Raw genomic sequence first — 13712 nt, 5'->3', positions numbered from 1 at the left:
TATATATATAAAATTATAAATGTAATTATTAGTTGCTGTATATGTATTTGACACATTAAAATATTACAAGAAAACTTTAACTGATTTCTGAATATTTAATACATTGCTTGAATTTTCACTTTCACAACCTGAGGGGTTGATTTAACATGTCCTGTCTGGTTCGGAGTGTAAATACCCAGTCATGTGTCTTCAACTGAAGATCATTTAGAATATTCTGTCTTTTAAAAACTGTCCCATCCTCCATGGGCCCAGCCTTTGTGAGCTGTAATGGCACTTCTTTCAGTGGCTCCACTGTGTGGCTTTTCATAGAGGAAATCCAGCTCGGAATAGAATAGGCCCTCATAAAATCAACTTCCTCAATTCAGCTCTCTGCCGAGTGTGTGTGAGGAAATAAGGCCCCTTTCATGCCCCCACATTCCTCAGAGGCTCTCAGAAGTCCAGGTAAAGGGTTATCGCTATGGTGATGGCATTTGGCACTTCTATTTTCAAACGCTCAGATTCACCAGAAACAGTGGTGTGTGTTTTGGAGTGTGTGTGGTGGGGGTAGGGTATTTGTATGTGTTTCTAAAGTCTGCCCAGTGCCTGCTGCAGAAATAAACTGCAAATTAGAAGCTTTATCTTTGGGGATCATTTTACACACATGGCAGTCGCTCCTGCGTCAAAGCGAGCGAGGGGAGGTGGGGGTAAGGACGAGATGGGCCGTCCAGTCCTGGTGCTCTCTTTCTGCACTGCATTGAAGTGAGATAGACGGCCTCTGCCATCTGCCCCCAGTCACTCCAACTGTTTGGGTTCAACATGATATAACAGAGTTATATGTGTAGAAACTGGCTTATGTGCTACGAACGCCAGTTTGCTTTAATACTGTGTGAAAGGCTAAAAGGATAGAGTTGATATTAACAGGATGGTTGTGTTATTATATAACTCAGAATAGACCAGGATACTTTATAGTACAGTACTTTTAATAAATCTGATTAAAGAAATTGCAAATTGCGTTATATAATACCTAAAGTGCATTAATGATGATATAATGTCATGCCTGTGTTGGTTATATTACAGGCAGCTCAGGCACTGACTCTCTAAAATATCTGTGAATAGTCATTAACTGAAGGATTTGACAGTATATGGTGCCGTGACCCTAACATTAGCTAGACACTTTTCTTGTCTTCAGAACTTCCTGTGTTTAAAGGTAATCTGCAGGTATATTTAGTGAATTAAAGACATGAACGTCTGTCTGTCGCTCTCTCTGTCTGTTTATATCTGTCTCTTTATCTGTCTTGCTCTCTGTCTTTCTATTTTTCACTCTATATCTTTATCTCTCACTTTCTGTCTGTCGCTCTTTGATTGTCTGTCTGTTGCTTTCTCTGTCACTTTTTATATCTGTTGTTCTCTGTGTCGCTCTCTCTCTCTATCTCTCACTCTTTCTGTCGTTCTCTATTTTTCTGTCTACTTGTCACTGACTCTCTTTCTCTGTCTGTCCATTTGTCACTCTCTCTTTCCATCTCCGTTGCTCTCTCCCAAATTCAAAATTCAAATTGCTTTATTAGCATGAGATTTTGTACATATTGCCAAAGCATTACAGGACAAAAAGAGAAACAGATTAATAAACAAATAATCAAAAAGCAAAAAAATTAATATGTTCTCTATATAAGAAATAATATCTAGTAGTTGTTCAGGAGTTTTATATGCTGGCTTACTTCACTCAGTCGCCCCTTTCGCACAGTAATACCAGTAAATTGCCGTAACGTTACTGGAACGACTTTACCGGTAAATACAAAAATGTGCTGTTCACACAGGCAACGACGTTCCGTCATTTTACCGGTACAGCACCATTCACATATCGGTTTCAAATTACCAGTAAATTCTGTAACATCATTAACCAGAAATGGCCTCTAAGCGGCTGTGCCTCCCGATGTTGTGTTTGTAAACATGGAGGGGTATACACGGTCAGTGTTTTAGTTGATGTTTTTATTTTTGTGTCAAACGTTCACATTCATGCAGCTGCTTTTGGCCCAGAGACATTGTACGACGGCTTCAAACTGAACTACACAGTGTGTGGAGTAAATGCATCATCTGCATTAGAATGTTATGATTGGCCCGGAGTAGACGTCTTCGTCAGCGCGTTCTGAACTTGTATGTGCTCAAACCGGTAATCTTCATTCTGTGTTCACACACAGCATCATTCCGCCAATTTACTGGTAATGTTACAACTTCTCATACCGGTAAATTTCCGGCACGAATTTACCGGTATTTTTGAAAAGGTAATTTACCAGTAAAGTCTGTATGTGTGAAAGGGGCTAGTATCTCTTAGATTGTGGCAGTTTAGTTTTTTTGTTTTATTTTTTATTTTTTCTTCTTTCTTTAAATTTCTCCTTGTAAATAATGAAAGGAACTCAGGGATTGGTTGTTTTTTCCCTCCTGTGAAGGAGGAAGTCTTGTCTCTCTTCCTCTGTCTGTCTATCTGTCGCTCTCTATCTGCTCTATCTGTCTCTCTTTGTTTTTGTCTCTGTCTTTTACTCTCTCTATCTCTCTACCTGTTGCTGCCTATCTGTCGCTTTTTGTCAGTTATGGCTCTCTTTATTGTTTCATATTTTTTAATATGTCGCTCTCTGTCTGTCTATTGCTTTCTTTATCCCTCTATCGCTCTGTCTGTCTGTCTCTGAAATGCAGGCAGTCATCATCCTCTTCTTGTCCCGTCTCCTCACTTTCAGTAAGGATCTAATATAACTGTGCACCTCCTCTGGGCCCCATCCTCCTCCAGTCTCAGAGGCATGTGCTGCACTTGCTGTGCCATAAATCAAAACACTAAGCATAGCTTTGAAAGCTGAAATTAAACTCTGAATAACTGCTTTCAGGCAGCTATGCACTTTTTCTTAGTATTTGGAGCAAAGAGAACCCTCTGATTGCTCCGAAGTACGCAGTACCATCACATCGCTGGTGCCAGTCGCACATTGTGACGGTATAATGTGAGAGGTTTGCAGGGGAAGAGGGGTGTACCGGGCTTCAGCTGGCGATGGCATCCCAACACTGCGCAACTGAGACCTGCTGAAAATTGATGGAATGAAAACATTATTAGTCCCACAAACGCAACGAATTTAGCCAGATTCTCAGATTATTTGACTATTTGAGTGTCAATAAGAGCAATACACCGTAAGTATTTCCAAATCCTAGAAAGCCAGTGTTCTTGTAGTGGAAAACTATCTTCTAAAGGTTAAGGAGATCGTTTTGATAGGTCATGGCAGTGGACGGATGACACCCGTACAGTGCTCTGATAGCTCTGGAATCCCACGGAGCGGAATCGCTGTTAATTGAAGACTCAGCGTGGTGCTGGAGTGTCTGGGATGATGGGAAGGAGACAGGTGTGATGAGCCCGGCTGCTGTCAGTGCAAGAACATACTCAGCACCTGCAGAGCCATCGAGAGGCCTGGGCACTGTTACAGCACGTCCTAGAACAAGCTGGCTGGCATAAGCAGGCAGACAGGTGTGATTCTGGAGCTGAAGGGGAGGGCCATGTATGAACTCTTCTTGCTCATAGGATTTCCCAGCGTTGCACAGATCTGCTGGTCTCAGCGAATACACTCATATGCTAGCATTTACAAGCCCATCTCTCCTTTAGCACCCAGAAACTGTTTCATAATGCAGCCCCATTAAATACCTCCGAAGACAGGCCATGACTATTTACCTACAGTAAATATTTACCTGTTATATGTCATAATTTATTTATATTTTTATATTATGATTTAATTATTTTAAGTAAAATATATATTTTTGATATAAATGTTTATAAATTAAGCATTTAAATTATTATTATTTTTTTTTTTTTTTACATTTTAATACATTTATTCAGCATGGACGTGTTAAATGATTCAAAAGTAACAGACTTAAATTGTTAAGATACTTCATGATACTTCAATTAAAAGCTGTTCTTTTGAACTTTCTAAGAATCCTGAAAAAATTTATCACAGTTTCCATAAATATATTTAGCAGCTCAACAGTTTTCAACATTGATAATGATAAGAAATGTTTCTTCAGCTGAAGTAAGCCTGATGGCTGCTAAAAACTCAGCTTTGTCATCACAAGAATTAATTGCATTTTAAAATGTATATAAATGTAAATGTATGTAAAACTGTTATTTTAAATTATAATAATATTTCACAACATTACAGTTTTTACTGTATATTTGATCAAATAAATGCAGCCTTGGCGAGAATAACATGAAATATCTTACCAATCCCAAACTTTTGTATGGTAGTGTATATACAGTATTTATTATCACCTGTGCTCTGGAATATTCCAGCTGTTCTGATAGTATGCAAGTATTAACTGGAGCACATTTAGACAAAGACATTATGCATTTCTCAGCCAGCACTGTACAAGACTTGGTGTCAAGGAGACTGCAATATAAAAAATAGTTATGCCAACAATAGAGAGGGAACTCAGTGAAGGTCTTCACAATATAACCCTGGATTCAGAACAAGTGCTGCTGTTTCCACAGGCCCCCACAAGGCAAGGTGACACTTGTATTTATATTGTTCTTTAGCAGAGGACAGTAAAGTCTTGGCCTGCCCTAGTGTTTCTTGGCATTCTGCCGTGATTTATCAGGCATCCTAACTTTGTAAGAAATGTAATCAACTAAAAATACACAAGCCCTAGGATTCTTCATACTACTTCATACAGTGTATGCTTGATCCTCTTGTAGTAGCTCACATGATTAGTTTGGCCTGTTAAGTGGAACACAAGGCCCATCTGCTGGGAAACATCATTATCATTGCTGGTCATTCATGACCATTTTTATCTTTGTATTACTCTACCACAAATATTTATTACAAAAAATTTATTACTCTAAGAATAAATAGTGTATTATTACCTCTAAAGATCAATGTGAAACCCATTTTAGCCATAAAAATTGAAATCCATGAAAAGGCGCATCCAAAACCAGTTTTGTGTGAAGAACCATACTTAAATTTTTCTAAGTTGACAAGGCTTTAACAGCAAAGTACACTTAACACACATGTCAAGAAACTGCAAAAACTGCATGGTACAAGACCTGCTTATAAATGCCATCACTTAAAACTATAGCTTTGTGCTTTGGCTGAAGAGAAATGTATTACAATACTCTAGGTCAGCAGCAAACTGAACATAAAATATTAGTGGGATGTAACATTTGATTTACTGCAGAGAAAAATCACAAGAGTTTATGTAATTCAGCTAAAATAAATTTGATAAAATATATAAGAACAGATAAAAGAGAGTAATAATAACAAAGAAGAACATAAGCTAATCACAAGAAAAAATGCTACAAAATTAAGAGGTAATAGAGGTAATAAGACTTTGATCCAGAAAATATTCAGTTTTGTAATAATGGTGAGATTGGAAAATGGCTTGAATGTGATCTAAGGTTGTGTTGTCTGCACAAAAGCATCATCATGCAATGTGCTGGCACACGTGAACCATCCACCAAGACTTGTCCCTGTCTGAACTTCACTTAAAAAAAGATGGAGGACTAGAATTTCTAGCTACAGTCCTGGCAGTGGTGCAGCCGCTGCGTGTATGTGTGCATGAGCCATAATGGGAGTAGTTCTCCCGTGGGGACGCAGGTTCGAGTTCGGCCTGTGTCATTTTCCATACTAGATCCCTAGTGTGCTAGAATACAGTATGAGTCAGAAGCATGCTAACTATAATCTGGTTCTGAGGTTACTTGTTTCATGGAAGATAAGTTAATTAATGTTCTATTTACAGCAGGTTTGTTTTTCGGCCTAAGAATTGGCCTACACAAAAATAAGTATTTAATTACATGCACTTGGAACTGTGCATGCATCACTTCTCCTCCTCCAAAAGCCTGCCTATGCACTAGATGAGGCTAATGGTGTTAGCAGCAGGCAGGCCTCTTTATGTCCCTCTGCCCTGCCCACAGAGGAATCTTGATGCGTTTGATATTCTCCTAACAGCTGCCGGAGACAGAACAGGGAAGGCTGGGATTGCTATGTACAGCTGAAATGTCAGGAGGCCTCCTGTACAGCGGGTGTTATTTATAAGGCTTAAAGGAAAGGGGAGAAGATCTGCTGGGCGTTAGAGCTTAGTTACGCAAAGAGATCAGCTCCATTACCACAGCTTTTTTTTTTTTTCTTCTTGAAAAGTTCATTGGTTTATTTGTGCAGATAAAATGTAAACATGGCGCTGATTAACGCAGCTGTCTGTCATTATAACCCACACACCACGATGTGTGAATTTCTGGAAAGATAGCCATTGGATAATTTATAAGCACAGACACTAGGTGTCACTATACCTTTTTAGTTCTCTGTTTTCTAGTTCACACACAGGTATAATGGGTGATAGATTAGCAGTTAAGGACTGTTTACACAAACATGGGCTTGATCCCAGAGAAGGGGGAAATGAGTGTAAAGTTTTTTCTCATGGTTTTTGTCCTTAAAGGGGTCATATGATGTTGCTAAAAAGAACATTATGTTGTGTATTTGGTGTAATGCAATGCGTTTTATGCGGTTTAAGGTTCAAAAAACGCATTATTTTCCACATACTGTACATTATTGTTTCTCCTCTATGCCCCGCCTTTCTGAAACTCATCGATTTTTACAAAGCTCATCGGTCTGAAAAGCGAGGTGTGCTCTGATTGGCCAGCTATCCAGTGCGTTGTGATTGGCCGAATACCTCAAGCGTGTGACGGAAATGTTACGCCCCTTACCATACAGCGATGCCGTGTCCCGGCCTGAGCAACGAGACAAAAACATTAAAACCCATTATAAACGAGGCATTTTTTGCATCCAGTGGGGACATAATTACGGATTATAATGACTTATACTGTCTTTTTACGCGCTGCGTTGCATCGCGCTGCGTAACCTTGATTTCAAATATCAACATTGGCTACCAGAAATCACTTACTCTGCCTTTAAGATAGGATGTGAACCAACTTAAAACTGTTCCCCTAATTCCAACATACTCCTCCAATCGTCTTGGTAAAATAGAATGGTCGATAGTGTCGAAAGCCGAGCTTAGATCCAGAAGGACCAAAACCCCACATTTCCCAGAGTTGACAGCTAATAGCAAATCATTTAACACTTTCAAAAGAGCAGATTCTGTACTATACTGAGCTCTGAACCCAGATTGAAACTTGTCCAATGTGTCACTATTCTTTAAGAAGGAGGAAAGTTGATGAAAAATCACCTTCTCCAATACCTTTGAAAGAAAAGGAAGTTTTGATATAGGCCGGTAATTGACTAAAACCTGTGGATCAAGGGTAGGCTTTTTTAGTACAGGGTGTATCACTGCATGTTTAAAACAGGCATAACATAACCATTAATAAGACTACTATTAATAATAAACTGAATATATGGACCAATGGTATCTAACACTTCCACAGTTAAAAATGTAGGAATAGGATCCAGAGAGCAAGATGCAGGTTTCATAAGACAGATAATGTCCATTAGACAATTGAGACATTCCCAGAGTGAACAATATTAGAGCGAATATTTTGGATCTTATTAATAAAAAACTCTAAAAAATCATTACAAATTAGAGGAGATGCACCAGGAAATGAAATTGTAACAGGATTTAAAACCCTATTAATAGTATTAAATAAAATGTTAGGTCTGCCAGCATTGCTAGAGATAAGATTAGAAAAATATAATGACCTAGCATTCTTAACAAATTTCTGGTAATTAAACAATCCCTCAAAATTTCATAGGAAACTTGCAATTTGTCACTTTTCCATTTTCTCTCAGCTTGCCTACATTTCATTCTTTAAATAAATATTATTTTATTTATTTAATATTTATTAAAATAAATATTATTATCATTATTGTCTTTTTAATTTTATTTTACAGAACAACAGTAAAATTACAATACTAACATTTATGAATGTTGATGGAGTTCTTGCTTTTTCTCAGCTTTTATTTAGGTGGAAACCCATAGGAAAACCTTCTTTTTGTTGACAACAGCAGATTTATAAATGATTCTCATTACAAATTTGGGAAGATGTTTGTCGCACGTTATCACATTGTCACATGCCTTGTAAAAATTCATGAAAATGTTACTGAGCAACGTTACTTCAATCACCATACAGTAACCAGCAACAACCACCCCTTCCTCTTCTCATCGAAGACATGCGATGCAGTAGTATACAGTCTCTGACTGTCCGTGCTTGTAATGATTTTTGCGTTTTTCTTGGACAGTTTTAAGCACTTTCACACTGCCGACATGTTTGCTGCATTATAAAGAGTGCGCACCTCTCACGCTGGTTGTTATTTGATTGCGTCACGTTCAATGCAATTTATTCTGTCTTTTCGTTTATTCGCTTATTATATTTTCATTAATCCTTATCCAGCAAATATCCAGTAAATCGTGAACAACTGGAAAAATCATGGAGCCTTCGAATATTGCTGTGAACGGAGTTGGAGTCGCAAAGGTTGAGAACAACTGATTTATAGGAACAATTATTGTGCTGATGCCAGTGTCATTTGGATATACAGCTCGTGCTAATTTACAAAAAAAGAACAAATGGATAACTGATTTAGAGTGATTTTACCAAAGTAATTTTGTCAAAGTGTAGAGCAATACGCCATTTTTATATTTATCTCTGATCAGTTTACTGAGGTCAGTAGATCAAAATGATCTAGTGTCCACTTTTACTTGTTGAGTTGTTGATGCAGTGACATGACTCATCAGGGCTATTATTCTTGTAGAGCACCAGTCGGGCATCGCCTGACTCGAGTATGAAGTTCATTTGTCGGGTAGTTGGAAACTTTCTAGAGCAGAGAGGAAGCTCTCTGCACTCCAGACATTAATGTTATTATGCTGTGGGTGCAGTGCCCTGGAACATTTCTGACTCGTCCTATTACTCCACTCCCCAAGTGCACCCCATGAACCCTCGGAAGCCGAATATCACAGGGGCCTGGCCCTCTAAGCTATCTTCCCTCTCTCTCTGCCTTCCTCTGCACGTAAACAAAGTCTTGATCGAGCAATTTGCACTTCATCTGTGCACTGGCTAACTTTAGCCTTTCTGTTTGGGGATGGGAGGGGGCATCCATTCCCATAATACTACTTGCTCACCCATACGGACATTTGACACAGCTGATCCCTCTCCCCTCCGTATTGGTGCATTCAGCCCCCTGCTCATCAGGACAGGACGGGCACAGAGAGAGAGAGAGAGAGAGAGAGAGGGGACTGGACCGGGAGGCAGACCCCAGAGCGGCTCATGTTTCGCAGGGCTGGGAACCCGTTGGCTATGGACTTGAGTTGAGATTTTGTGTTTTGTAGTTTCGAAAAGCAATCAGGAGGCTGGCGGCCTGGCCTCTTTGGTACAATGCTCCTGGATTCCAGCCGTCACAGTAGCAGGCACAATTCTAGGAGTTGCTCTGTGCGGAAAGACACATCCACCTTGCATCCCTGGACAAAGCCTGGAGTTGAGAGTTTGAAGTGAGAGGACCACTGGGAGAAAGCGTGTACGAGGGACATTGGCCAGAACGGAGTTGTCTGCGAGCTCTTAAACGGAAGCTGATCCTCCTTGACGGAAGTCCCTTAGGACGTACTGTAGGAATAGCTTGTCCATTTTCTTTTTTGGGGGGCTTTTTCTCGTTTCGTACTTTTTGAATCCTTTGACATTGCCAATATGATGATCAAGGAGGCCTCGTTAAGGGAGGATCCCGACTTGCGAGGCGAACTGGCCTTTTTGGCACGAGGCTGTGACTTTGTTCTTCCGTCACGGTTCAAGAAAAGGCTCAAGTCTTTCCAGCAAGCCCAGGTCAGTAGTCAACCTCTGTAGTTCAGCAAAGAATGCCGTGTCTAACTCTCACATGCCAGACAAGACAAACTATTCACAGGCAGATACCAAAGTGTTTATTAATAGGACAGTGGAAAGGGGGTGAGGCAGGGCAGGAATACAGTGTCCAAGTGTTGCGTACAGGAGCTTCGAAGAGGGGGGAGGAAGTGGACGGGACGGAATGGGCTCGAGCCACAGCTGCTCTCTTCAATACGTCCATGCAGGCCTGCCCTGCTTGCAGTGGAGTTCTCCAAAATTCAGTCACACTTCAACAGCTCTCTTTCTGTTTGATTGACAGTAAGACTGTGCTGTTCAGAAATAAGCTGCTTTAGGTGTGCACTGTGACTCTAGAGTTTTGCCCAGAGACCAGAATAAAAACAGTATGTCAAGGCTATGTATAGAATGTGTTAGACATTTCCACAGCTTGTTATTAGAAGTTTAACTTTGGTGCTGCAAGGTCCCGTCTGAAAAGAATGAAGTATATGGACATCAGCTGTCAGTGTCGGGCCTGTGAATTAGACTGTATGCATACAGCGTTTTGGATCACCATGCGAAATGTCCCAATCATTTATCCAGTCCACAAAGAGCTGAGCACAAATCATTCTACTTCACCATTAGATCATCCAGAAATAAATCTAGGTGGAAACAAATCACCTGAAATAAAGTATTTGGCTTGTTTTAGTGAGGGCAGTGAGGTTAGATGGAAAATATCTGTCTTGGTTTTGCTGAGGAGTTCTTGTCATCACATCGGCAGGATAGTTGATGAGGTCGGCTATGGTTTTACTGATAATCCGCCTCACTTCATCACTGTGAATATGTTATCAGAATGAGAGCCAGCATCCTCGCACAGCGAGTACCGGGAGAAAATTTCCCACAAAGTTCTGCAAAAGATAGCTAATGGTTAAGCAGCCATCTTTAGCGTCATGGAAAACTTTAAAGACAATATTTACTTTCATTTGATACTGCATATTGCTACATACAGTATACTTAAAATAATCTGAAGAGCTTGGAGATGATGCTAAAGTAAACACTTATGAGAAGATGTGTACTAAATATGAAAAATATGTGCTGCTGCTTTGATATTTTCTCAGTGTTCTCAATACTGGTTGTAGTCATTCCTGAAATTTTCTCGCTGGTTCTTACTTGTACAGCTTGTCATGCAAATATGAACAGCTTAAAATGCTAGGATGGGGTTAGCTTTGTTTGCATGGTAAGAACACGTCATGTGACATCTGGATGTTCATTCATCATTTGTACGTACATCTCTATTAACAGCATTTCTCATATGCACTGTTTGCTTCAAGCACATCTTCAGCTAACTTTGTTGTTAGCTTGTCTCTTGAGATCTCTTTCAGAATGTCACTCATATCATCCTCTTCAGCTGAATGTCTTTGAGGACAATAAATATACAGCTTGGCCTAAAAAGTTGTCAAACCCATTGAGGTCCTTTCTCTAATTGTCTCTTCCTATGTCTCAATAGATCCAGCCTGAGAAGAAACCTGGAACACCTCCTCCAGCTCTAGCACCTGCACCCTCCTCGCCAACCCCACGGCCGCCCAGCCCTCCGCCAGCCAAAGTAGTGGCCACACCCCCACCCTCCTCCATAAACATTCCACGCTTCTACTTCCCCAAAGGCCTTCCAAACTGTGCAGCCAACTATGACGAGGCCATTGCCAAAATCGAGGCGGCCTTCACAGAGTTCGAGGAGGAGAAAGCTGACATTTATGAAATGGGGAAGATAGCAAAGGTGTATATGAATTGTGATTTGTTTTTCTTAAAATGAGATTCATAATCTCTGAACCGTTCTTAGCAGTCTTGGATTGACAGTTCTCAACATATAAACTGACACTTGCTTTACGAAGTCCTCATCCGCAGATGTGCTTGCCAAATTATATTGCCACAGCACCATGATGGATGCCATCTCATATCAACATCCTATTTTATATTCTCACTGTTTGAATATTATATAAACAGTATCATATAATGAAGAAAAATCAACAGAATAACCCATCTTGATGTTTACACTTTAAGAATCAGATATTTGGACTCTTAAAGAGCATTTTATCATTTAGAATGATTTATTTTGTTTCTTTTTAAGTAAAGCTGATTTTACAGAATTTAAGTTATATTGTGATGTAATAAAATTTTTTGTGACTAAACATAACAGTGGATAGGGCTTCTTATGTCAGTGCCATTTTAAAATACAACAAAAATAGCATGTTCATGCATTTCTTTTCACAGGCTTGCGGGTGTCCCCTCTATTGGAAAGCACCAATGTTTATTTGCGCTGGTGGAGAGAGGACAGGTTTTGTTTCTGTTCACTCATTCATTGCAACATGGAGAAAGTAAGTGTCAGCACACTTATCACTTTCCATTAAATAAAGCATTTTATAGCCGTGTATATTAGCATCTGATTGAGACTTTTTGCCCTAATTCTTCTTCACAGGTTATTACACAGCTGCTATGATGATGCATCCAAGTTTGTTTACTTGCTGGCTAAACCAGGCTGCAATTACCTGGAACAAGAAGATTTCATCCCTCTGTTACAGGTTAGAACATTGTAACAGTGCATTGAACTGTGAAAAGTAAAACTATTAGTACTACCTATATTTCTGCATCCCTTATTACTAAAAGTATATATATATGATAATGAATAAGTGAAGTCTTCTTGCAACTTCTTGCACATTTTATCTTTAACAAACAACACACACAACAATTAGCAATGTGCAAATTACAAATGTCTTAAACAAAGAAAGTCATGGATGGGGAAAAAAAGCATTTGAATTGGCACTTGATAATACTTAAGTGGAATCAGATTTAGTCAGATGTTTCACGTAATTCCTGTGCACTCTGTAAAAAATAAAATTGTAAAGATTTTTAGTGTATGTAATATATGTGTGTGTGTACTGTGTATATTTATTATTTAAATGTATTTTTATGTATATATTTATATTTATATAATTTATATATAAATATATTTAATATACAAATATAACATATTTTTCTTAAATATATACATGCATGTGTGTGTATTTATATATACATAATAAATATACACTGTACTATGTAAACAAAAACTTTTATTTTGGATGCGATTAATCGTTTGACAGCACTAATATATATATTACATTATATATTTTTAAACTGATTGTCCTGTGTTGGATCCCATGGATTTTGGAGTCTATACAGTGGGGGAAATATTTATTTGATCCCCTGCTGATTTTGTAAGTTTGCCCACTTACAAAGAAATGAAGGGTCTGTAATTTTTATCGTAGGTTTATTTTAACGGATAGAGACAGAATATCACACAAAAAAAAAACATTATATAAAGGTTACAAATTGATTTGCATTTCAGTGAGTGTAATAAGTATTTGATCCCCTACCAACCAGAGAGAATTCTGGCTGCCACAGATTGGTTATGTGTCCATGTGGAACACAGATTAGTCCTGCCACTTTAAGAAGTTACTCCTAATTTCAGCTCGTTAGGTGTATAAGACATCTGCCCACACAATCTGTATCTTCCATTCCAACCTCTCCCACCACCATGGGCAAGACCAAAGAGCTGTCAAAGGATGTCAGAGACAAGATTGTAGATCTGCACAAGGCTGGAATGGGCTACAAGACCATCAGCAAGAAGCTTGGTGAGAAGGAGACAACTGTTGGTGCGAATATTCGGAAATGGAAGAAATACAAAACAACCATCAATCGGCCTTGGTCTGGAGCTCCGTGCAAGATCTTGCCATATGGGGTAAGGATGATCATGCGAAAGGTGAGGGATCAGCCCCGAACTACACTAGCTTGTTAATGATCTTAAGGCAGTTGGGACCACAGTCACCAAGCAAACCATTGGTAACACACTTCGCCGCAATGGACTGAAATCCTACAGCGCCCGCAATGTCGCCCTGCTCAAGAAGGCACATGTACAGGCCTGTTTAAAGTTTGC

The 13712-nt window shown here is 39.3% G+C and overlaps 1 protein-coding gene across 2 annotated transcripts in view; it reads left to right on the top strand.

The window, feature by feature from the left end:
* LOC107722551 (serine/threonine-protein phosphatase 2A regulatory subunit B'' subunit alpha-like) overlaps window positions 1-13712 on the top strand; it is a 76374-nt gene that overhangs the window by 55459 nt on the left and 7203 nt on the right. For both annotated transcript variants that reach the window (XR_001637817.1, XM_016530945.1), the window contains exons 3-5: window positions 11250-11516; window positions 12011-12114; window positions 12216-12318. Coding sequence is in view for 1 of the 2 variants with exons in the window: in XM_016530945.1 (XP_016386431.1) it covers window positions 11250-11516; window positions 12011-12114; window positions 12216-12318 (474 nt within the window). In the remaining variant the exon portion in view is untranslated. The remainder of the gene's footprint in view (window positions 1-11249; window positions 11517-12010; window positions 12115-12215; window positions 12319-13712) is intronic.

This window comes from Sinocyclocheilus rhinocerous, unplaced genomic scaffold (assembly GCF_001515625.1).
Source record: "Sinocyclocheilus rhinocerous isolate Xijiao unplaced genomic scaffold, SAMN03320098_v1.1 scaffold541, whole genome shotgun sequence".
In the NCBI taxonomy this organism is placed as follows: domain Eukaryota; kingdom Metazoa; phylum Chordata; class Actinopteri; order Cypriniformes; family Cyprinidae; genus Sinocyclocheilus; species Sinocyclocheilus rhinocerous.
The sequence above is the reverse complement of the archived record's forward strand: the minus strand, read 5'-3'. Positions and strand labels throughout refer to the sequence as shown.